Source organism: Pituophis catenifer, unplaced genomic scaffold, assembly GCF_029215685.1.
Source record: "Pituophis catenifer annectens isolate HBS135680 unplaced genomic scaffold, rPitCat1.0.hap2 SCAF_4, whole genome shotgun sequence".
In the NCBI taxonomy this organism is placed as follows: Eukaryota; Metazoa; Chordata; class Lepidosauria; order Squamata; family Colubridae; genus Pituophis; species Pituophis catenifer.
In genome coordinates, this window is record NW_027256884.1 from 128,557,367 (window position 1) to 128,583,417 (window position 26,051).

Sequence of the window (26,051 nt, forward strand, 5' to 3'; positions counted from 1 at the left end):
TCTCAGACATTTTCCTGATCAACTGGTTTTGCTTTCAGCACATTTAACTAACATTAAAGATTTAGCAGCTGCCTTCACAGAGGCAATTGGAACTGTGATTAAGTTGCGTGTGTGTGTATGTGTGTGGCTTAATGGGTCAGGCTAACTCAGCGCGTTTAGTTAATGACTAATTTGTTCAACTTTCGGTTAAGACCAGAAAATGAATGACTCAGTAAAATAGCATAGCGTCAATGTGAATGTCTAGGTATCATCCTAGCAAATAAAATGTGGCCCAAGTAATGCAGAAGGACACGGTTGAACCTCTCTGTAGCTCGGTGCCCTCCAAAGCAATATTTCTCAACCTTGAAGGTATATGGACTTCAACTCCCAGAATTCCCCTGCCAGCCTGGAGATCATTGGTCTAAGCCAGGGGGTGTCAAACTGGTGGCCTGTGGGCCGGCTGCATCGCACGCAGGCCACACCCACCCCAGCTCCACAAAGGGGGGAAAAAATGCCGTGAAATGTCATGGAATGGCAACGGGACACCGCGAGTTTGACCCCCGGGGTCTAAGCACTGTTCTCAACCGTAGCAGTTTGAAGACATATGGACTTCAGCTCCCAGAATTCCCCAGCCAGCATGGAGCTTATTGGTCTTAAGGCGGTAGCAGCGTGAAGATATATGGACTTCAATTCCCAGAATTCCCCAAGGTTGAGAAACATTGTCCTAAGGCCGTGATGGCGAACATATGGCGCCTGTGCCACAGGCCTCTCTGTGGGCATGCGAATTGTCATGCCACTTCAGCTTTGCCATGCATGTGCACGCACTTCCCACCAGCCAGGTAGTCCTCAGGTCTCTGCCACGTATGCTCGGGGGAGGCACGCATACTCGGGGGTTGGGACACGGGGGGTCGCCGGGGCAGGTTGCGCGCGAGGGGCGTGCGGTCACGCGGGATGCTGCAAAGGTAACTGGGAAAAATGGTCACAAGTCCCTGTTTTCAGTGCCATTGTAACTTTGAACGGTCACTAAATGAACTGTTTTAAGTCGAGGACTACCTGTCCTCACTACTGCTACTCGCTACTGTAATCAAATCTATTCATCTCACTTCTGGTCATCCTCTTCTTTTTCCTTCCAACTTTCCCAGCATTATAGACTTCTCCAGAGAATTAGATCTTCACGCAATTTGTCCAAAGTATGATAATCTGAGCTTGAGTGGTGCTTTGTTCTAGGATCGGTTACTTTATTATTCACTGTATGCAGTTGCTCATTTACCAAAGGCACTCCAAAGTTCAAAAGCACCAACACTCCTCCTCCTTCGGAGCCCAACTTTGAAAACTTTTGCTTGCAGAATTCTTTTTTTTAAAAAAACAAAACACATAATTTTATTGAAAATTTTAAACAGGGGGATAAGACTAACGCTAAACGAAATAGAATGACAAAGGAAAAAGGAAAGAAAGAAAAGAGAAAAACTAAAAGTGACCAAAAGAAAAAGATTAGCGGAAAAATAGAAAAGGAAAAAAGTTACCAAGAAGTGACTTCTGATCTTCACAGCAGCAATAAATACAATTATTACCTCTCTCTCTAAAGTTACATCATGATTCTCTTCTTTCCGTATTCCACCTTATCCAATTATCAAAAGCATTAAAGTTTTTTTTTTTACTAGGAAAAGAAACCATAAAAGGTTTCCAGTCACCAATAAACACAGGCATTGTCTAATCACACAAATCAATTTGAACTTTTCAGCAAGTTCTGCCCCTTCACCAACCATTCCTTTGTTGGGGGTATTGCCATATACCCGTGATGGCGAACACAGGTGGCACACATAGCCATATCGGTGATTGGCCAGCTAATTTTTGGGCCTTCTGGGCCCACCAGAAGTATCTCTGAATCCAGAGGACCTCAGGGGTGGTGGTGGGGAAGGCCCGTTTTTCTCTCCCCCCAGCCTCCAGAGCCTTTCTAGGAGTCAGGAGGGTGAAAACAGTCTCACCCCCACCCCGGCGGCCCTCCAGAGGCCAGAAACGGCCCGTTTGCCAACTTCCGAAGTTTCCGGCCTCCGCGCTGGGGCATGGGGAAGGCTGTTTTCTCCCTCCACAGACTCCTAGAAAGGCTCTGGAGGTTGGGGACAGCAAAAAAGGGGACTTCCGGTCCCACTGGAAGTTGGCAAACGTGTTGTTTTTGGCCTTGGGGGGGGAATAGGCTGTTTTCGTCCTCCCCAGACTCCTAGGAAGGCTCTGGAGGCTGGGGAGAGCAAAAAACGGGCCTCATATGCCAGGAGCGTGGGGAGTGGGGGGGGGGTCACGTGCGCATGCACAGGTGCAGGGCACGTAGAATTATGGGTGTGGGTACGCGTGTGCGACACACACACACACACACACACCGCTCCTGGCACGCGATGGCAAAAAGGTTAGCCATCATTGGCATATACCTATCCATCTTTGTGCGCCAAATAATATTGCTGCCGTTTGTCCTATTTGAAAACAACCATGACTTTCCCCCAATTGTTTATCCATCAGTCCCAAGCAGTTGATAATGTCTTGTGTTTGCTTTTTTTCCAGGTATACCTAAACTGGAAACAGCCCGTGTTCCATCAGGTAATTGCTTTCTTTCTTTCTGTTTCAACTCAGGAAATGTTATTGACTTGTCCGTTTCTTTAAAAAAAAAAAATCCCCTCGCCTGTTGAACGTGGATATGTCAGACCTGAAAGCCAAGATCCACCCGTGAAGATCCAGTTAAAACTGATTTATTGCTAAAAAGTCTATGCGTAGGAATCTTATCAACTAACAGTCAGAGCGCTTGCTAAGACTTAAATAAGGGTCAACTGAATTCAAAGGAAGTCGGACTTCGTTCTCTTCTCTCTCCCTCCCCCCCAATAAAGCTACTTACGACCCGGTCCCAGAATTATGGCCCTGCGGTTGTTCACCCTTGTGACTGATCGCAGGGAAGCCGCAGTGCCTCCCCAGCTATCTTCTCCCCATTCCCTTTCCCTGCAGGGGCAAGGGCCTTCTTCCTATCCCACCAGCAGGGGTGGGATTCATCCGGTTCGGGCGAATCGGTAGTTCCGACAATCAGCAGGCCCCACCCACCCGCACCCGCCCTATCCTGTCCTATATGTCCTCCTTTCTGGCTCAGCTGATTCTACTTACCGGGGCTGCCTTAGAAGGTAAGCAGCTGAGCTTCAAATTGCTGTATTCTGAACATGTTAAACTGGTTGCAGCCCACCAGATCCCATTCTGCTTTCCTAATGCAGGAAATTCCTTGGTCAATATGGCTATGTGTCAACTCCTCGGAGGTCTCCTAGTCCAACCCTTTGCTCAAACAGGAGACCCTATCCCATCCCAGACAAGTAACTGTCAAAGTCTCTCTTTAAAAACTCAAGTGATGGAGCACCCACAACTTCTGGTGGCAAGTTGTTCCACTGGTTAATTGTTCTCCCTGTCAGGAAATTTCTCCTTAGTTCTAAGTTGCTTCTCTCCTTGATTAGTTTCCCCCCATTGCTTCTTGTCCTGCCCTCAGGTGCTTTGGAGAATAGCTTGACTCCCTCTTCTTTGGGGCAGCCCCTGAGATATTGAAATACTGCTATCACGTCTCCCCTAGTCCTTCTTTTCATCAAGCTAGACATACCCAGTTCCTGCAACCGTTCTTTATATAGATTTCGCCTCCAGTACCCCAAGTAATAGGAGAAAAATAATAATAACAGGAGAAAAATAATAATAATAGGAGAAAAATACGTAGTGGCCATTGTTGTTTTGTTTTGTTTTTGTTTTTGTTTTTATTGAATTTGTATACCGCCCTACTCCCGAAGGACTCAGGGCGGTGAACAGCCATAGAATAAAACATATAAATACAAAATTTAAAATAGAATAAAACGAATTAAATAATTTTGGCTGAACAAATTTAAAACCCCAATAATTTAAAACCAAATTTAAAATTTACATTTAAAAAGGGGAAAGACTTAGGTCAGGCCAGCTTGATGAAACAAGAAAGTCTTGAACGCGCACCGGAAGGTGCACAGATCCGGGATCCTCCGTATCTCCGGCGGGAGCTCATTCCAGATAGTAGGTGCCCCCACAGAGAAGGCTCTCCCCCTGGGGGCCGCCAGTCGACATTGTTTGGCCAACGGCACCCGGAGGAGCCCCTCTCTATGAGAGCGTACCGGCCAGTGGGAGGCTATTGGTGGTAGCAGGCAGTCCCGTAGGTAACCAATTATTTATTTTTTTGGCCTTGAGATGGAAAAATATGAAACCCGAATAGCCGGTTCATTTTTCCAATAGCAGGCATAACGATACTATCATTTTAAACGCAGTAAACTTTATGCTTGCTTTTGAAATCCTTGCAGCATCCTTCAGTTGCATTGAATTTCATGTCCAAGGGAGCGTGGATTGTGCCTTGGGGGCCGTGTGGGAGAAAGAAGATTTCCATATATAATTTTTTTTTTGCCTTGGATTTCTTAAACCCCAAGACAACCAAGTGTTTAGAATTCCCCCGTTTCTTTCCCCACCTATTTGCCTGTCACTCAACCGCCTTACTTTTCTCTTATTTCTGAATAAATCGCTTTGCATGGGCGGGTAAGGGACGGGCAAACTTGTCTTTCGGCGGAATTAAAATCGGATGGGAGTTCCAGGGTGCCACGCCCATATGAGCAAGTCCCCGGCAGTCTGGAATCCACTTCGCCAAACAAAACATGGCACTGTAGAGATAATTTGCATGATTTAAGAGCAATTAAACTTTGCCCTCCCAGCGTTAGTTATTCTAGATATTGTCTTTGCAGTAAGCACAATATAAATAACCCCCAGGAAGTCGGGGGCCAAAATAACCCTCTTTAATTATTAGCAACCTCTTTTGCAACGGTTGCATTTTGACGTGGTTGTACTCTGTCATTATGTTCCTGAGCCTTTTTGCCTTTGTTGGCTCACGATGGGAGTTGTAATCCAGCAGGTTTGAGGTGGGCACTTTGCCACGTAAACAGAGGGAAGGCTGTATGTCTCTTCTAACGCCCTACGGGGTCCTCCTTACACTTACAGGACTTTATACGGCCACAATTGAGCCCCGAATTGTACGTTGTTAAGTGAGTTGGGCCCCATTTTACGGCTTTCCTTGCCACCATTGTTAAGCAAACCGCTGCCGTTGTTAAGTTAGGAACACAGTTGTTAAACGAATCTGGCTTCCCCATTTGACTTCGCTTGTCAGAAAATCACGTGAACCGTGGGGACACTGTGACCGTCATAAATACGAGCCAGTTGCCAAGCGTCTGGATTTTTTTTTGATCACGTGACCATGGGGGATGCGGCGACAGTAAGTGTGAAAAATGGTCGTAAGTCACTTCTTTCAAATACAGATTTTTCCCCCTTTTTTCCCCTCCTCCTCCCTAACCCCCCCTCACCCTCCCCACCCCCCATGGCTTCTCCAAAAATAAAATCCAGATTGATATCAAATTATATAATACTTTACCATCCTTTTACACCACCCCCCATGCTAACCATTTCTTTCTAACATTGTTATTATATCCCCCCTATACTATACATTTCAAAGCAACCTTCAGCTACAAAACTATATAATAAATCCTAATTTGACATTTACTCAACTCATAATCTACCCATTTCCTCCCCCATACATATATCTCCTAATTCAAATCTTTTACGTATTTTTATATCTAAACATAACATCCCTTTTCCTAAACTAAACAATCAGTAACCTAACCCATCTCCACCCATTTTCCTACAGGTCTACCATACATAATATTTTTAATATCTTTGTTCTTCTGCCCACACCACACAACTAAAAAATATTTCCATATATGAATAAAATCCTCAAATGACTTTAAATTTATAATCCAAAAAAACTCGGGTGGTTTTTTATATACGAAAATACTTACTATTGATGGGAGCAGATGGTAATGGAAGATATTGAATATACTGTTGGAAGCTGAACCTGATGTTACCCTAACATGGGCGATGGAATTAATAATCTAGTTGAAAGACGTTACAGAAGACACTATATGGATTATAAATTTAAAGTCATTTGAGGATTTTATTCATGTAAGTCACTTCTTTCAATGCCGTTCTAACTTCGAAGAATCACTAAACGAATGGTTGTAAGTGGAGAACTCCCTGCACTAGATTTTCATTTATGCCCTTTTGGCCACAACAAGCTGCCGAAGGATTCAGGCCGCCAGAATAGAGCCGTAGAGATAGTCCTCGACTTACGTACATTCACTTAGTGACCGTTTAAAATTACAACAGCACTGGAAAAAATGACTTAACGACCGTTTCTTCCCCGCTGATGGCCATTGCAGAGTCCCCGTGGTCACGTGACCAAAATTCGGCCGCTTAGCCACTGGCTCCTGTTTATGTCGTGTCCTGGGCTCACGTGATTCCCCTTTTGCAACTTTCTGACAATCCAAAAACATATTCCACGCCACTCGGTTTATCTCGATTTCATTTTATTTTTAGGCTTTGCATTTCTAACCTAAACCCATCGGGATCGTTTCTGTTTCAGCCTCATTCAGGAATTTTGTTCAACATTTGAAAATGGAATGAAATTTTCATTCAAAAATGCGGATGAGAAGTATGGATTAAAAAAATAACCCAGGAAGTGTTAACCTTGCCTGATTTTGCTGGAAAAACAAGCACTGCCTTTCGGATATTGTACTAATGCATTCACAAAAACTCTCTCTCTGTCTCTCTCTCTTGTCCCCCTCCCTTCCCCAGGTTATGTATGGGACATTGGTGGCTATCCTAGTCTTACGCTCCGTGTATATAGTATTATGGTAAGTAAGGACTTAACTACAAGAGATGGTTGCAGCTTAAGCAAGAATCGCAGAGGGAGAAATTTGAAATGCTGATTTTCTGATCACGCTCAGCCTTCTGTTGCTCCACTGCCTGGGAATTGGCTCTGTGGGTTGGGTAACCAAGAAAAAAATATAGCCTAGAGTGCCACTGTTCGTGGGATCCCAGCTGCAGAATTAAAATGGGAGCGCAGTTTTGCTAGACGAGCAAGTGGCAAAGTGCCAGGGAGCTTCTCCGTCCAGATGTTGCTGCTTTGATGCTGTATACAGATAGACTTATAACAGTTCATTTAGTCACTGTTCAAGTTACAACGGCACTGAAAAAAGGAACTTTTATTATTTATTTATTATTCATATTTCTATGCCGCCCACTCTCTGAGGACTCTGGGGCGGCTTACACCAAAGACAGTATATACTAAATAGCATGTTGCCCCCAATAATCTGGGTCCTCATTTTACCCACCTCAGAAGGATGGAAGGCTGAGCCAACCTTGAGCCGGTGAGATTTGATCCGCTGATCTGCTGAACTAGCAGTCAGCTGAAGTAGCTGCAGTACTTACGACCACAATGGGGACCGAAATTTCTACCATACAGAATACAGGGTGTCCTTGACTTAAAACCATTCGTTTAGTTGACCATTCGAAGTTTCAAGCACCACTGATGAAAATGACTTAGGACCGTTTTTCACAACTTACGACCGGTGCAGCCTCCCCCACGGTCACATGATCAAAATTTCGGGCGCTTGGCAACTGACTCGTACTTATGACTGCTGCAGTGTCCCGGGGTCTCGTGATCCCCTCTTGCGACCTCCTTACAAGCGAAGTCAATGGGGAAGTCGGATTCACTTAAGAACCATGTTACTAATTTAACGACGGCAGCAATTCACTTAACAAACGTGGCAGGAAAAGTCGTAAAACAGGGGCGAAGCTCACTTAACAAATCTTTCACTTAACATAAATTTTGGACTCAATTGTGGTCGTAAGTTGCAGAATACAAGTAAATCTTCCCATTTTATCAGTGGTTAGAAAATAGAGGTAGAAATTAGAAGATAAAAAGATTATTACCATGTATAAGAAAACGATGAAATATCATATATAAGTAAACAATATATTATCACTATTGATTATCATTAACATCATCATTAATATCTTGTTTAAGCAAATTGACTCAGACAATACACTGTTTATTAAGCACTTATGTTGATTAAAGAAATGTACAAATAAAATTTAAAAAAAAATATTCCCAAGGAAGACCTGCCCCAAAATTGCAAAATAACATAAAGTCCAAAGTTGCTTTGAGAAATTTAATCTGGTTCTTCCTACCTTCCTTCCTTCCTTCCTTCCTTCCTTCCAGGGTTTATCCTTGGCTCCGAGGATTGGGATATACATCCCTGACTGTTTTTTTGCTGGGCTTCCTCCTTTGGAACGTAGACAACATTTTCTGCGAGAAATTGCGGTAGGTGAATTTTGGGGGCGGGATGCTTTTCCGTCCTCTTCTGGCTGATAGAGTTCAGCCCGTTTCCTTCTGTCTGTCTTGAGTCCGGCGTGAAAAAATCAGGACCGTCCCGCCAAGTTCCAGTTAAGCTGATTTGTAGCCCCCTGCCCATCCACCAGGTTCTAGTTCAGGGGTGTCAAATTCGATTTCATTGAGGGCCGCATCAGGGTTGTGGTTGACCTCGGGGTGGGTGTGTGGCCACTGTGGGCGTGGCCAGCTTGACGTCACTCATGTCAGTGGTGCCCTGTGGCGGCCCGAGCGCTCTGCCAACGAGAACGACCTCCATTTTTGGCTGCGATGGCCTCCTGCAACATTCTGCCAGCGAAAACGGAGCTCAGGGAGCTGCATGTGGCCCTTCCAAGCTCCGTTTTCGGCTGCGGCTGCCTCCTGCAACCCTCTGCCAGCGAAAACGGAGCTCAGGGAGCTGCATGTGGCCCTTCCAAGCTCCGTTTTCGGCTGCGGCTGCCTCCTGCAACCCTCTGCCAGCGAACACGGAGCTCAGGGAGCTGCATGTGGCCCTTCCAAGCTCCGTTCTCGGCTGCGGCTGCCTCCTGCAACCCTCTGCCAGCGAAAACGGAGCTCAGGGAGCTGCATGTGGCCCTTCCAAGCTCCGTTTTCGGCTGCGGCTGCCTCCTGCAACCCTCTGCCAGCGAAAACGGAGCTCAGGGAGCTGCATGTGGCCCTTCCAAGCTCCGTTTTCGGCTGCCTCCTGCAACCGTCTGCCAGCGAAAACGGAGCTCAAGTGGGATCGTACGCGGCCCTCCCGATCTCCACTTTCACTGGCATGCGCACCGCGGGCTGGTCTTCGCTGTTTCCAGGGCAGCCCCGTGAGCCAGATCTAAGCACCCCACGGGTCGGATCTGGCCCCCGGGCCTCGAGTTTGACACCCCTGATCTAATCAAACCACCAGTCAGCCCTAAATTGGCGCTAGATCAAGAGTTCAGACGGAATTCGAACTCGATCGCTTGTGGGGGACGTAAGGATTCCAGGCTAATTCCTCTCTCGACTCCGCCTCCGGGAAGGAAAACGCACAAAAGAATTGCTCTCGTAGCCAGGTGTGGCTGGATTTGGGGAAATGGTGGCAATTCTCACACCGGGGCTTCGGCTCTCCTCTTGGAGAGCTGGTTATCTGTAGGCTTCTGGGTGCTAATGATCACTAATCAGGATAACGAAAACCAGGATTGATCGGGCACCATCGTGACAGAATGGATTTCTGCCCATCGAGTAAGGACATCCAGTAAAAAGGCTGTTGAGAGTCCCCTTCCTGGGGCCTGGCCTAGGAGACTGGTCTTCTTGATGGAAGCCTTCACCTTTGCACCCCCTCTTCTCACAGAGGTCGGGGTAACCCCGACTCTTCTGTCTCAGCTCAGAGGTTACAAGAGGAACGCCCATCTGTATCTTGCACGGCAGTATTTTGGAAATGTTTATTCCCAATTTCATGCTTAGATAATCTCTTCCTTCCCATCCTTATTCCACTCCTCTCCTCTCCTCCTCTCCTCCTCCCCTTTCCCCCCTCTCCTTCCCTTCCCTCCCCTCCACCCTCTCATCCTATCCCCCTTCCCCTCTCTCCCCTCTCTTCTTCCCCTCCCCCTCCCTTCCCCTCTCCTCTCCTATATCCCTTCCCCTCTCTTCTCTCCTCCCCTCCCCTCCTCTTCTCTCCCCTCCCCTTCCCTCCTCCTCCTCCTCCCCTCTCCTTCTCTATTCCTTTCCCTCTCTCCTCTCCCCTCCACTTTCCTCCTCTCCCCCTTCCTCTCATCCTATCCCCCTTCCCCTCTCGCCTCCCCTTCCTAACTCCCCTCCCTTCCCCTCTCCTCTCCTTCTATATCCCTTCCCCTCTCTCCTCCCCTTCCCTCCTCCTCCTTCGCCTCCCCTCTCCTTCTCTATTCCTTCTCCTCCTCCCCCCCTTCCCTCCCCTCCTCCCTTCCTCTCATCCTATCCCCCTTCCCCTCTCCCCCCCTCCCCTCCCCTTCCCTCCGCCTCCTTCTCCCCTCTCCTTCTCTATTCCTTCCCGTCTCTTCTCCCCTCCTCTCCTCCTTCCCCTCCTCCTCCCCCTCCCCCTCTCTCCTCTCCTTCTATATACCTTCCCCTCTCTCCTCTCCCTTCCCCTTTCCTCCTCTCCTCCTTCCCCCTTTCCTCCCCCCTCCCCTCCTCTCCTTTTATATCCCTTCCCTTCCCGTCTCCCCTCCTCTCCTCCTTCCCCTCTCTCCACCCCTCTCCTCTCCTCTCCCTTTCCCCCCCTCCCCTTTCCTCCCTAGAGCAGGGGCCAGTGCAAAAAAGCCCGGTCTTCCCGTCCCCTGTTAGGCTCACAGGATCTGCAGCATGTCCATTCTGCTGTATCTGGTTGGATGGGGAGACCGCTCTTGGAAAAGGTGATCCCTCGGGTATGGGAATGAGGAGTCTCCTACCGTGTTTCCCCGAAAATAAGACCTCCCCTGATAATAAGCCCAATCGGGCTTTTGAGCGCATGCGCTAAAATAAGCCCCCCCCCCCCGGAAAATAAGCCCTCCCTGAAAATATTTAAACTCAGAGCTGGAAATCAGGTAAGACGGAAGGAGGAGCCCCATCTTGCTCCAGGCGCCCCAAAATAATAAGACCTCCCCGAAAATAAGGCCGAGCGCTTATTTCAGGGTTCAAAAAAATATAAGACAGGGTCTTATTTTCGGGGGAAACACGGTAGATTCCCTGGAAGCCTCTTGTCCTCAGAGAGGAAGGACCCTTGGACAGCTTTACCCCGGTTCTCATCTTGAAGCCCTCTTTATTTTCTCCGTAACCAGAGGATGCGACTTCTGAAAGGCTGTTTTTACAGATTCTGAAAGAAGCCTGGATCCATTTGCTTGGACGTCGCTTGGTCTTTACGGGAGGCTGGGGTCTAGAAGGGGGCTGGGGAAGCCAACGGGTGACCTTGGCGATGGTGTCTCTCCACAGGGGCGTACGTGAGAGGCTGCCTCCGCTCGTGGGCGTTGTCACGCAGTTTCATGCTTGGTGGCACATCTTCACGGGACTCGGTTCCTACCTTCACATCCTGTTCAGGTATCTTCCCTTCCCTTTCCCAGGGGTTTTGGGGGGAAAACGTCCTGCTCAAAAGTAGAGCCGATCAGTCTCAGCTGTTAAACAGGAACAACCAGGAACAAAGACGTTAGCGCAGTAGCATCGTCGTATCTTTGGGAAGACGAGGGATTTACACGACTGGATGGATGGATGGACATTGGAGAGGGGGAGGGAGGAAAGGAAAGGAAAGGAAAGGAAAGGAAAGGAAAGGAAAGGAAAGGAAAGGAAGGACATTGGAAAGGGAAGGAAATGAATGGATGGATGGATGGATGGATAGATGGATGGATGGACGGACAGACATTGGAGAAGGAAGGAAGGAAGGAAGGGTGGGTGGATGGATGGATGGATGGATGGATGGATGGATGGATGGATGGATGGATGGACGGACATTGGAAAGGGAAGGAAGATGGATAGATGGATGGATGAATGAACATTGGAGAAGAAAGGATGGATGGATGGATGGATGGATGGATGGATGGATGGACATTGGAGAGGGAAGGAAAGGAAGGAAGATGGATGGATATTAGAGAGGGAAGGAAGGAAGATGGATGGATAGATGAATGGACATTGGAGAGGGAAGGAAAGGAAGGAAGGAAAGAAGATGGATGGATGGACATTGGAGGGGAAGGAAGGAAGGAAGAATAGAAGAATGGGAAAGAAGGAAGTAAGGTGAATGGACAGCTGGATGGACGGACATTAGCGAGGAAGGGAGGAAAGGAAGAAAGGTGGAAGATGGATGGACAGACATTAGGGGAGGGAGGGAGGGAGGGAGGGAGGGAGGGAGGAAGGAAGGAAGGAAGGAAGGAAGGAAGGAAGGAAGGAAGGAAGGAAGGAAGGATCACAGCCTCCTAGCTGGTCCCAGAGGTGGAGCTGAGTTCCAAAGAGATCCAGGCAGTGATGTTGACTCAAACTGATTTTTCCCAAATGTTTCTTTTAATCTTCTTTTCTCCCCTTTCTCTTCTGATTCTAGTTTATATTCCCGGACACTTTACCTGAAATACAGGCCAAAGGTCAAGGTAAGTTGCTAATGACTCTCTCCTGCGGGCTTCTCTTCCCCCTCCCCGACCCCCTCCCCCAAAATAGCTAAAGGCTTCTTAGGGCAAACCTAAAGTAGTGGATAAGTGATTTTTTATTTTTTTGTTTGTTTATTGTAGAGAAAAACAAAAGTTACGGCCTACATAAAATCTGCAGAGTCAATATAACATTGAGAAGAAGATATCAGGGCTTCCTGCATCCAGAAACCTATTTATTTTTTCTTTGATTGCATTGAAAGATTTATCGCATTTCATGCTTGCGTTTGCTATGCCAACATTTGCAGAATAAACAGTGTCTGTTTTCCCCCTGAGAATTTGTCGAGTTGTAATTTCACCACAAAGCCCCTCAAAGACGTGTGAGAAAGAGGAGAAGCCGATAGGTAGATCCCAGCTATGCAGTTTTGATTTATCAGTATAGCCAGTCCTCGACTTACGACCACAAGAGAGCCCAAAATTTCTGCGGCTAAACAAAACATTTGCTAAGTGAATTTTGCCCCATTTTATGACTTTTCTTGTCCCGGTTGTTAAGCGAATCGCTGCAGTTGTTACACGAGTCAAACACGGTTGTTAAGTGAATCCGGCCTCCCCACTGACTATGGTCGCAAAAGGGGATCGTGTAACCCCCCCCTGGACACTGCAACCGTCATAAATATGAGTTAGTTGCCAAGTGACCGAATTTTGATCATGTTACTATGGGGATGCTGCAACGGTCGTAAGTTTGAAAAACGGTTGTAAGTCCCTTTTTTCAGTGCCGTTGTAACTTCCAACAGTCACTAAGTGAACGGTTGTAAGTCAAGGACTACCTATAACTCCAAATCAGACTCTAGTTTGGTTAAGGCGGCTTACGAAAATGCCTTTAGCATCCTGAGGCTTTAAAGTAATGGAATTCTTTAAAATTTGAAGTACAGGTGAGTCCTCAGCTTACGACTGTTCATTTTTGTGACCGACCGAAGCTAGAACGGCCCTGGAAAAAAAAGGGACTTAACGACCGTTTTTCACACTTAACGCCCATTGCAGCATTCTGATGTGATCAAAATTCAGACGCTTGGCAACCCCAACTCATATTTACGACGGTCGCAGTGCCCTGATCCGCTTTTGCGACTTTCTCGACCAGCAATGGGGGGGGGGGGAAGCCAGATTCACTTAACAACCGTGTGACGACTTTGGCGATCGACTTAACACGGGTGGCAAAAAGAGGTCGTAAAATGGGGCAAAGAGCCTTGGTGGCGCAGCAGACTAAAGTGCTGTTAAATAGCACCAGCTGCCTGCAATTACTGCAAGTTCAAATCTCACCAGGCTCAAGGTTGACTCAGCCTTCCATCCTTCCAAGGTAGGTAAAATGAGGACCTGGATTGTGGGGGCAATAAGCTGATTTTGTATTAAAAAAGAACACCGCTTAGGGGGGGGCCCGAAAGCCCCACTAAGCAGGTATATACAAAAGTATGAAGGCTGTTGCTTAACGCATTGTAAGCCGCCCTGAGTCTCCGGAGAAGGGCGGCATATAAATCGAACCAATAAATAAATAAATTAAATAAACTTAACCACAGTCTCCCTTAGCAGCAGGAATTTGGGGCTCAATTGTGGTCGCAACTCGAGGACTACCTCTGTTTTCCCCACTGGTAAACATACTTACGTTTTATCTAAGAAATGTCAGGCTTTAATTCACCAGGGATCTTAAATTTGATCTGCATCGGTGCATTTTATATCAGGGGTCTCCAACCTTGGCAATTTGAAGCCTGGTGGACTTCAAATTCCCAGAATTCCCCAGCCAGTCTTGCAAAGCTGGCTGGGGAATTCTGGGAATTTGAAGTCCACCAGGCTTCAAATTGCCAAGGTTGGAGACCCCCTGCTATCTATGACGGAAACATCACTGTCTCTTCCATATATTTGATGAGTGAATGACAGATCTCCTTGAGACATGGAAGCCATCCAAACATCTGCTGTGCAGATTTCTCTTTGTCTCGTTTGATTGATTGATATTTCCTGGCCTCTTTTGAATCACGTATTATCCAGGGAAGCTCTTCCTTAGTATGTCAGACCACAGACCTCACATCCTTCGCTGGAAGCAAAGCACGGCTTTATTATTTCAAAGACAGGCCGAGAATTTTTTTAAAAAATCAGCCCGTTAAAGATAAATCCCTACAGCCGACGTTTTATTCACTAGCCTTTCTTTCAGGAGCAAAAAGGGAGCATACAGATTAGCCCTCGACTTAACAGCTGTCCGTTTAGGGACCGCTCAAAAACTAGAACTGGAAAAAAGCACTGGGAGAAAAAAACTAGAATCGATCGGGATAAAAGCCGGGAAGGGACTCTCAGAGGTCTTCTAGTCCAGCCTCCAAGCAGGAGATCCTATACTGTTTCAGACAAGTGGCTACCCAGTCTTAAACTTGTCAAGAGTGGACACCCCCCTCCTGACCGAGAGCATTGATACAAACAGAAATACAAGATACAACTTTTCTGGTTTTCCCAAAGCTGTCAGGGTTTCCCTGAAATTAAATTTTTATTTTATGTATTATTACTTTATTGTTTAGTTTTGTTTTCTTTACTTTACTTTGCTTTGCTTTGCTTTGCCTTGCCTTGCCTTGCCTTACCTTACCTTACCTTACCTTACCTTACCTTACCTTACCTTACCTTACTATGAATGAATGAATGAATGAATGTGTCAAGTTTCGAGGTCGCCTCAAATAAATTGCATTTCAAACGAAGTCTTTGAAGAAAAACTCCTATTTATTAAGCACGACATTCTAACTCCGACTCCATCGTAGCCAACACTGACTTCCAGACCCAAAACCCTCCCTTTCCGTTCCCCATTCCCCTGCACTCATTGGCCATCTTCCAAGTCACTCTACCCCTAATCTACTGCTCCAGCTCAAAGGAATTTCCCCCCTCCCATCCCATCTCCTAGGGGATATTATCTCCAGGGAAAATAAGTAGGTGAAAAGTCAAACGTCCCTTTCCAGATGCCTTCGTTTCTCCTCCTTATGTCAGCACTAGAGTAAAATGCAGCTTGAAGTGCTGACAGAATGAATGAATGAATGAATGAAAATGAATGAATGAATGAATGAGCGAGGTGGAAGGGACCTTGGAGGTCATCTAGTCCAGCCCCCTGCTCATGTAGGAGACCCTAGACCAGTGGGTCTCAACCTTCCTAATGCCGCGACCCTTTAATACAGTTCCTCATGTTGTGGTGACCCCCAACCATAAAATTATTCCTAATACCATTGAAAATATATGTTTTCCGATGGTCTTAGGCGACCCCTGTGAAAGGGTCGTTCGACCCCTCCCCAAAGGGGTCCCGACCCACAGGTTGAGAACCACTGCCCTAGACCATTTCAGACATAGCGGCCGTGCAATCTCTTCTTAAAAACCTCCAGTGAGGGAGCGCCCACGATTTCTGGTGGCAAGCTGTTCCACTGGTTAATCGTCCTCCCTGTGAGGAAGTTTCTCCTTCATTCCCGATTGCTTCTTTCGTTGATGAGCTTCCAGCCATTGTACCAACCATCTCGCCTCACCTTACCTTACCATACGATTTATTTGCTGCCCATCTCATTTTGAAGCAACTCTGCACGGCTCATAGCATTAAAAAGCATTAAAACCGTAAAAAGATAAAATGTTTCTAAAATAATAAAACAGAATTACAATCAAGAGTAAAATTATAATTTAAAAAATGGGGAGTGGGAGGGAGCAGAGTGTGAAGTGGGGGGTTAGGATTGCCTCTTAATTCGTCAACCATCTCCAGCGTGGTATTTCATCATGGGGGCCCCCACAAGCTTTCTGGCAGAGGCAGGACTTCAGGTCCTTAGAGAAGGTCAAAGGGCAGGAGCCCAGGCCCTTCTCCTGGACACCCCCCCCCAGCCAAAAAGTCTTTGACTGACAGGGCCCGCAGCATCCCTCCTCAGATGGCGTGGGTGGGGCAGTCCAGCCCCGTTGGGATGAGGTGGAAATTGAAGTTGATAGGTTGTCTTTTCCTTACTGAAACATTTTGGCTTTCTTCGAAGAGAATTCGGCCCTTAACAGAAGAATAGAAGGGACCTTGGAGGTCTTCTAGTCCAACCCCCTGCGCAAGCAGGAAAACATAGGCCATTTCAGACAAATGGCTGTCCAATCTTTTCTTAAAAACCTCCAGTGATGGAGCACCCCACAAGTTCTGGAGGCAAGTCCTTCCCACCGATGGGTTGTTCAAACAGTCAGGAAATTCCTCCTTAATTCCAGGTTGCGAATAGAATAGAATAGAATAGAATAGAATAGAATAGAATAGAATAGAATCAGAATAGAACAGAAGAAATGGGAAAGAAAAGAAGAATATAGAATATTCTACATTAGAATTAGAAATAGAATAGAATAGAATAGAATAGAATAGAATAGAATAGAATAGAACAGAATAGAATTAAGAATAGAATAGAGAATAGAATAGAATAGAACAGAACAGAACAGAACAGAACAGAACAGAACAGAACAGAAGAAATGGGAAAGAAAAGAAGAGAAGAGGAGAAGAATATAGAATATTCTACATTAGAATTAGAAATAGAATAGAATAGAATAGAATAGAATTAAGAATAGAATAGAGAATAGAATAGAACAGAATAGACTTAAAAATAGAATACAATAGAATTAAGACGAGACGAGACGAGAAGAGAAGAGAAGAGAAGAGAAGAGAAGAGAATAAATAGGAAAGAAGAGAAGAGAATAGAGAGTTGGAAGGGACCTTGGAGGTCTTCTAGTCCAACCCTCTGCCTAGGCAGGAAACCCTACACCACTTCAGACAAATGGTTATCTAACATCTTCTTAAAAACTTCCAGTGTTGGAGCATTCACAACTTCTGGTGGCAAGTTGTTGCACTGATCAATTGTTCTCCCTGTCAAAAAATTTCTCCTTAGTTCCAGGTTGTTTCTCTCCTTGATTAGTTTCCACCTGTTGCTTCTTCTCCTGCCTTCAGGTGCTTTGGAGAATAGCTTGACTCCCTCTTGTTTGGGGCAGCCCCTGAGATATTGGAAGGCTGTTATCATGTCTCCCCTAGTTCTTCTTTTCATTAAACTAGACATACCCAGTTCCTGCAACTGTTCTTCATATGTTTTCACCTCCAGTCCCCTCATCCTCTTTGTTGCTCTTCTCTGCACTCTTTCCAGAGTCTCCACATCTTTTTTTACAAAATGGCGTCCAAAACTGGATGCAGGATTCCAAGCGTGGCCTTACCAAGGCCTTATCTGTTAATGCTTGTCCCAAAGGTGTTTTTTTTCAAAAGGCAACTGGACTTTCTTATTTTTTTTTTTCCTCAATAACATTTCGCTTCTCATCCAAGAAGCTTCTTCGGTTCTTCAGTCAGAAGTGAAGAAGCTCCTTGGAGGAGAAGCGAAACGTCTTCAAGGAAAAAAAAGTCCAAGAAATTCCGGTTGCCTTTTGAAAAAAAAAAAAAAAAACACCTTTGGGATAAATCAACACCTGGCTAAGTCTCATTTTGTTTTGGGAATGTTTACTGCATTCCACCTAACTGTATACAGGCAGTCCTCGACTTAACAACGTTTTGGTTAGTGACCGTTCAAAGTTACAACGGCACTGAAAAATGTGACTTACGACCATTTTTCACAGTTAACGGCCCCCCCGTGGTCACCTGATGCAAATTCAGGCACTTGGCAAATGGCTTATATTTATGACGGCTGCAGTGTCCCGGGGTCACGCCACCCCCTTTTGTGACCTCCTGACAAGCAAAGTCAGTGAGGAAGCCGGATTCACTTAACAACCGTGTGACTAATTTTAACACTTAACAACTGGGGCAAGAAAAGTTGTAAAATGAGGCAAACCTCACTTAACGTCTGTCTGGCTTAGAAATGGACATTTTGGCCTTACTGAGTCCTGGTGGCGCAGTGGTCAGAATGCGGTACTGCAGGCTAACTCACTGTTCAATGCCAGGAGTTCGATCCTGACCAGCTCAAGGTTGACTCAGCCTTCCATCCTTCCGTGGTCTGTAAAATGAGGACCCAGATTGTTGGGAGCAAGAGGCTGACTCCGTACACTGCTTAGAGAGGGCTAGAAAGCGCCAGTGGTGGGTTGCTCCTGGTTCGCACCGGTTCGCAAGAACCGGTAGTAAAAATTTGTAGTAGTTCGGAGAACCGGTAATAACATTGGCCGGCCATGTCTCCGAACTGGTCCCCGGCCTGGTCGCTGCTCATTTACCCCCGCCCACCTCAACAGAGGCTTTTTTTTTTCCTTTTAAAAGCATTTTTTCTACAACTTCTTCAGCCGAAAAAATGCTTTTAAAAGTTTTTTTAAAAAAAGCCTCTGATGATCGCGCGGCTCAGCTGGGATCATCAGAGGCTTTTAAAAGCATTTTTTTCTGCAACCTCTTAAGGTTGTAGAAAAAATGCTTTTAAAAGTTAAAAAAAAGCCTCTGATGATCGTGCGGCTCAGCTGGGATCGTCAGAGGCTTTTAAAAGCATTTTTTCTACAACCTCTTCAGCCGAAGAGGTTGTAGGAAAAAAAAATCCCTTTAAAAGCCTCTGGAAATCCCAGCTGACTTGCCTGATCGTCAGAAGCTTCTAAAAGCATTTTTTTTCTGCAACCTCTTAAGGTTGTAGAAAAATGCTTTAAAAAAAATTTTTTTTTAAAGTTGGCCACGCCCACCCAGTCACATTACCCCCACCACCAAGCCACGCCCACAAAATAAACCACGCCCACAGAACCGGTAATAAAAAAAAATTAGAACCCACCCCTGCGTGAAGCGATATATAAATCGAAGTGCTATTGCTATTGTGGTCATAAGTCAACCTGTATTACTTTCTCCTCCCTCAGGTAAAAACCTAACCTGCATAAGGCATATAGAGATAAGTACAGGTAGTCCTCTACTTATGACCACAATTGAATCCAACGTTTCTATTGCTAAGCGAGACAGTTGTTGAGTGAATTTTGCCCCATTTTACGACCTTTCTCGCCGCAGTTGTTAAGTTCGAAACCTGGTTGTTAAGCGAATCTAGCTTCCCCTATTGACTTTTGTTTGACAGAAAGTCGCAAAAGTGGATCATTTCATCCCAGGACACTGCGACCGTCATAAATATGAACCAGTCCGAATTTTGATCATGTGACCAGGGGGATGATGCAACGGTCTTAAGTGTGAAAACCCAGTCATAAGTCACTTTTTTCAGTGCCATAGTAAGTTTCAATGGTCACTAAAAAAACTGTTGTAAGTCGAGGACTATCTGTAATTACCGCAGATCAATAATAACCAGATGAGCTTCTTCAGGGAGGTAAGTTAGTTTCCTTCCTTCCTTCCTTCCTTCCTTCCTTCCTTCCTTCCTTCCTTCCTTCCTTCCTGTTAGAATGTAGTATTGCAGGCTAACTCTGCCCACTGCCAACAGTTCGATCTTAACCAGCTCAGAGTTAACTGAGCCTTCCATCTTTCCAAGGCTGGTAAAATAGTCAGTTGACACCATCGCTGACTATTGGGGGCGAATCGCTGGCCCCCACGGAGAGGGCTCGCAACTTGGGCCTGGATTCACGGCTGTCTTTAGAAGAGCACTTGACGACCGTGACCGGGAGGATTTTTCATCAGGTTTGCCTGATTCGCCAGTTGCGTCCCTTTCTAGATCGGGGCTCCCTACGCACGGTCACTCATGCCCTCGTGACCTCCTGCCTGGACTATTGTAATGCTTTCTACATGGGGCTCCCCTTGAGGTGCACCCGGAGGCTCCAACTGGTGCAGAGTGCGGCCGCGCGGGTGGCTATGGGAGCAACATGGCGCTCCCGTGTGACATCTCTCCTGCGCGTGCTGCACTGGCTCCCGGTGGTCTTCCAGGTGCGCTTCAAGGTTTTGGTCACCACCTTTAGAGCGCTCCATGGCTTAGGACCTGGTTATTTACACGACCGCCTACTACCACAACAGCCTCCCACGCTCTCATAGAGAGGGGCTCCTCCGGGTGCCGTCAGCCAAGCAGTGTCAACTGGCGGCCCCCAGGGGGAGGGCCTTCTCTGTGGGGGCGCCCACTATCTGGAATGAGCTCCCCCCGGAGATACGGAGGATCCTGGATCTGCGCACTTTCCGCCATGCTCTTAAGACCCTCCTATTCCAGCAAGCCGGCCTGGCCTAATTTTCTCCCCTCTCTTTTAAATTTTTAAATTGAAATTTTAATTTGTTTTAAATTATTGGGATTTTTAATTGTCTTGGGCTAAATTATTTAATTTGGTTTTAATTATGTTTCTAACTTTTGTATTTATGTATTTTATTTTGTGCCTGTTCACTGCCCTGAGTCCTTCGGGAGTAGGGCGGTATATAAATTTAATAAAACAAACAAAAATAAAACAAAATGAGGAGCCAGATTGTTGGGGGACTCTGTAAACCGCTTAGAGAGGGCTGGAAAGCACTGTGAAGCGGTATATAAGTCTGAAGTGCTATTGCCCTTCCTTCCTTCCTTCCTTCCTTCCTTCCTTCCTTCCTTCCTTCCTTCCTTCCTTCCTTCCTTCCTTCCTTTTCTTGACCCAACAGCCTAAGAATTTTTTTCCCCTTTCTTTTCAATAGTTTATCTTCGGGATTTGGCCTGTTCTCTTAGTAGAATCAACGAAGAAGCCATAAGAAGCAACAGGTCGAAGAAGAAACAGCCAGCATCCCTCGGAGACCTTTGACTGCCCCATGGGAAGCTCTCGGCACTACAAAAAAAAAAAAAGAATTTTCTTCTTCCTTTTCTTTCACCGCTCCCGGAACGACGAAGAATCCCAACGGATCACGCACCCTCACGCCTACCGACACCCTCGATGGGAGGTTTTCCACGTATTTGAATTGTTAAAGCTGTGCCAAAATATTTGGGTTTGGGGTGGCAATGCTTTTTTCCCCCCGGAGTCATTCCTGAAGTTTTCGTTGGACTGATCAAGATATCCGCTCCATGGTTGGGACCAAATGGCTTCTGTCTGGATCATGAAACTGGTGGGAATCCCAAAAGAGGACCCATCGCTCCATTTAATGTCCTAAGGCAGGGGTCTCCCAACCTTAGCGACTTTTAAGACTTGTGGACTTCGACTCCCAGAAGACCTCATCATTCCTGAAGAATCCTGGGAGTTGAGGTCCACAAGACTTAAAAGTTGCCAAGATGACCACCTTTCCTCTAAGGGACTCAGTATTTGTTTCCTCATTAGTGTTATCTGTAATAAGTAGGGGGAACGTTGGGGTCCTTGGTTTTCTCTGGGCTCGGTTGTTTCCTTGCAGACGTTTCATGACCCAACTAGGTAACCTCATCAGTGCTAGAAGAGAGAGGGGTTTCTGGAGAGATGGAGGAGGAGGAGTGGTGTAGGGTCCTTGGTGTTCTCTGAGCTCGGTTGTTTCCTTGCAGACGTTTCATGACCCAACTAGGTAACTTCATCAGTGTAGGGGGAGTAGGGGGAACTACCGTATTTTTCGGAGTATAAGATGCATCTTTTTCCCCCAAAAAAAGAGGGTGAAAATCTGGGTGCGTCTTACACTTTGAATGTAGCCCCGCCCAGCCTCTCAAACGGAGGTTTCAGAGGCTGAAAAAAGCCTCCGAAACAAAGCTTCAGAAAAAAAAAAGCCTCCGAAACAAAGCTTCAGAAAAAAAAGCCTCCGAAACAGAGCTTCAGAAAAAAAGCCTCTGAACAAAGTTTCAGAGGCTTTTTTTTTCTGAAGCTCTGTTTTGGAGGCTTTCAGAGGCAGAAAAAAAAAAGCAACAGCTGATTGGGGGTATCCCGGGAGGCCGATCCACCCGCCAATCAGCTTTTTTCTTCTTTCCCTCCCCAAAAACTAAGATGTGTCTTATACTCCCAAAAATACGGTGTATCCGTTGAACTCATGGCAAGCTGTTAGCCCACACTTCCAGGGAGCGTCAGGATGGAGAAAATTGCTTTTGACGAAGCCCCGTGGATTAATTTAGCCGCTTCAAAGTGAGGCTCTACGGGTGCTCTGGGCCTCCCCAAAAGCCCCTCTGGCCGGAAATTCCAGAAATTGGTGTCCCAACAGGAAAGTCCTCAGGTTGTGAAAGCTTAGATGTGCATAGAGGTAAGGTAAAAGTGCCTCTTGGTGTGTATGTGTGACTGTGCCATTTCCAATCCACGATGTTACCCACCAATTCCAGGCAGTCCTAGACTTACAAACATCCAAAGTTACAACAGCAATGGAAAAAAACCACTTACCGTCTTAAAAGCAACCTTTAATTGGGTGGATATCCGACTCCCAGACTTACGACCGTTTTTTTCACATTGATGTCCATTGCAGCATTAACCCAGATCACGTGACCCAGAGTCACGTGATCGAAATTTGGACACTGGGCAACCAAACCTGTATTTACGACTGTTGCACCGTTCTAGGGGTCCCGTGGTCACCATTTGTGACCTTCCCATCCGTCTTCCGACAAGCAAAGTCAAGGAGGGGAAAGTTGGATTCACTTAACGACCACCCGATTCATTTAACGGCCGCAGCGATTTGCTTAATATCGGCGGCCAAAATGGTCGTGAAATGGCGTGCCAACTCACAACCGTTGCCGTACTTTGGGGCTCAGTTGTGGTTGTAAGTCAAGGACTGCCTGCAAAGGCCTTGCTCAGTTAGTACATTCGCCTACTCATGCCAGGCTCCAAATCCTACCTCCAAATCTTCCTCCAACTCTTAATTTGCAAAGAAGTTGGCCCTTTCTCAGCCAGGTGCCATAGAGGACTTAACCTGCAGCTGTTTCTCAACCTTGCAAGGTGTGTGGACTTCAACTCCCAGAATTCCCCAGCCAGCATGCATCAGCTTCGCAATTATTGTCGTCATTTGCCTCAAAGCTGCCTTTTTTTCCCCAAGAGGCAACTGGACTTTCTGGTTTTTCGTTGAAGATGTTTCGCTTCTCGTTCAAGAAGCTTCTTCAGTTTGCCTCTTGAAAAAAAAACAAAAACCCACCTTTGGGACAGCCATGACCTGGATGACTTGAGAATCTCCGTAGATTATGGTTGTTAATTGTTTATTACATTACAGGCAATCCTCAAATTACAACCGTTCGTTTAGTGACCATTCAAAGTTACAACGGCACTGAGGAAAAATGGCTTATGACCGTTTTTCACAGTTACGAACTTTGCGATCAATTTTGTGATCAAAATTCAGACACTTGGCAACGGTTTGATACTTAAGACTGTTGCATCATCCCCCTGGTCACATGATCAAAATTCGGACGTTTGGCTTCAAAAAACTCCGTTCCGTTTCTCTCTTCCTCCAGCTCTGCACTTAGTCCGGTTGTCCCAGCTTCGTGGCAGCCACCATGGCTGCCGCTCCCCGCCGCCGACTCACAGAGGGTTCCCTCTGACCTCCAAGGAACTTGCCTGTTCCTCTTGGTCGTCCGAGGCACCCCTCTTTCTTCCCCATCCCTGCAGGACCGTTCCAGTCCGAAGACCCATCGGCAGCGGTTCGACAGCCGGGGTTTTCGCGGCACTCATCAGAGCCCGCTTTTTCCCCAACTGTCTCACCGTGATGCCAAACCGGAAGTCAACTGGACGTTTGGCAACTGGTTCATATTTATGATGGTCGCAGTGTCCCGGGGTCACGTGATCCCCTTTTACGACCGTCTGACAAACAAAAGCCCGGGGGGGGGAGTCTGATTCACTTAACAACCAGGTGACTAACTGAATCAGCTGCAGGGGATTCACTTAACAATGGTGGCAGGAAATGTCGTAAAACAGGGCAAAACTCTTTTAACAGATTCTCACTTGACAACATACATTGTGGTCGTAAGTTGAAGACTACCTTCCCTTCCAGCTTTGCTGGCTGGAGAATTCTGGGAGTTGAAGTCCACCCACTTTCAAGTTGCCAAAAGTTGAGAACAAGTATTCTGATTGAAATGAATGAATCTCTGAGTGATGTTAGACAGGCCTAAAGACAGCTTGAACGTAAGCAGAGGAAGTGAGGTTGGTTCTGTGCCCCTCGCTCTCAGCCAACCTGTCCTGCTCAGGTATTACCCCTTAGCCACCTGCCAATCAAGTTAGCCTCTCTTAAGATGGGACAGGACATTTCCCACTTTGTAGGGAAATCTGTGCATCTCTGGTTGACAGAATAACAGAGCCGGAAGGGACCTTGGAGGTCTTCTAGTCCAACCCCCTGGTCAAGCAAGAAACCCTACACCTGTAATGACGAACCTATGGCACGCATGCCAGAGCTGGCATGCAGAGCCGTCTGTGTCGGAACGCGCACCGTCGCCAGCTGCTCTTTTTGTTTCCGGCGTGCCGGCCAACTGGTCTTTGCCAACGCCGGGGCACTGGAAAATGGCCAAAAAAACAGGACATTTTTCAGGCAGTTTTTCAAGTGGTTTTTGGCCCAAAAATGGCCTAAAAAAACAGCCCCAAAAACAACCTGAAAATGGCCCCAAAACAGTCCGGAAAATGGCCAAAAACCAGGCCATTTTCCGGCCCGTTTTCAGGCAAAAAACAGCCCGAAAAACAGTCTGAAAACGGCCTGAAAAACAGCCCGAGAATGGCCCCAAAACAGCCCCAAAACAGGCAGGCATGTGCCGGCCGGCTGGTCTTCAGATTTCCGGTGCTTTGGCACGCGCAAAAACCAGCTGGCCGATGCGCATGCCGGAAATCCAAAGATCAGCTGACCGTGCGCACTGGCCAGCTAGTGTTTGGGTTTCCGGTGCTCCAATGAACGCACAGTGTTCCGGTTTGGGCACTCGGTGCCGAAAAGATTCGCCATCACTGCCCTACACCATTCCGGACGAATGGCCATCCCAGTCTCAAAAACCTCCAGTGATGGAGCATCCATAACTTCTCAAGGCCTGGCCTTTTTCCAAGAAATACGCTCCAAATTCCTCCCAAATAAGGCTTTCTTGAAGGCAGACAGTTCTCCAGGAAGAGGTGTGTTCTGTCCCCCTTCCCCACACAGGCAAACACACCACCAGGCACGGCTGCCAAGATTTTATTAAGCAATCAGACTAGAAACCCTGGCAGATAAGAGTTTTGGCAGTAAACTGCGAAATGCCTGCCGAGTCAGTTTTCACTCACAGTCAGCAAGAGAGAGTTTATCCTCAGTCCGGTCCAGTAGCAAAAAGTAATCCACGAAGCAAGAATTAGCGAAGGTCCAATCCAAATATGCACAAGCCAGATTTCAGGTAACGCGATGTGACTCAGGTTTTTAACTTTGACCGTCACAAAGCCTGAAGAGCAATCCCACCCACTTTTATTCCTTGGGGGTGTGGCTCCGTCACTCAGCTCAATCTCTGGCCCTCCCACGCCTCTTTTCGTTGCTGCGCACGCTTCTCCCTCCGACACTGCCTGGGATCAAGCCAGGATTCATCATCCTCGCTCCCTATCAATTGGTGCTCCGATATGCCTTTCTCCTGGCACATCCCAGGCTGTTCCTTCTGGCCTTCAGATGGAACCTGAGGCATTGCCAGAGAGGAGGGTCCTGGAGAGGGAGGCCTTATCAGTGCCTCCCCATCACCTTCTGAGTCCTCTTCCTCTGTTAGGACAGGCTCGGGAGTCGGGGGTCACAACAAGGTGCCTGATTTCAGGGTATAAATCAGGGGTGTCCAACCTTGGCAACTTGAAGACTTAGTCGACTTCAACTTGTGGACTTCAACACACGTGCTTGCGGAGGAATTCTGGAAGTTGGAAGTCCACAAGTCTTAAAAGTTGCCAAGGTTGGACACCCCTCGTATAAGGGATGCTTTGCAGATCTTTTAATCTCTAATCACTCCAGCTGCTAAATTCCAGCTTTTCCTCCTGGGAATTTTCCTAGCTGTTCTCCATGGGATGTTCAG

General features: G+C 46.8%; 2 protein-coding genes across 3 annotated transcripts in view; one reads left to right on the forward strand and one right to left on the reverse strand.

The window, feature by feature from the left end:
* Positions 1-21,663, forward strand: part of ACER3 (alkaline ceramidase 3) — a 56,304-nt gene extending 34,641 nt beyond the window's left edge. Inside the window, exons 6-11 of one of the 2 annotated variants that reach the window (XM_070944085.1) lie at positions 2,533-2,568; positions 6,685-6,743; positions 8,114-8,215; positions 11,180-11,284; positions 12,273-12,318; positions 20,843-21,663. In XM_070944085.1, coding sequence (XP_070800186.1) covers positions 2,533-2,568; positions 6,685-6,743; positions 8,114-8,215; positions 11,180-11,284; positions 12,273-12,318; positions 20,843-20,896 — 402 coding nt within the window. In that variant the 3' untranslated portion in view covers positions 20,897-21,663. Of the gene's footprint in view, positions 1-2,532; positions 2,569-6,684; positions 6,744-8,113; positions 8,216-11,179; positions 11,285-12,272; positions 12,319-12,456; positions 12,640-20,842 lie in introns of those variants that run through there. The other variant, XM_070944086.1, reaches the window with a different exon arrangement.
* The window catches only part of WNT11 (Wnt family member 11), a 530,657-nt gene that overhangs the window by 420,804 nt on the left and 83,802 nt on the right, over positions 1-26,051 (reverse strand). The window lies entirely within an intron of this gene.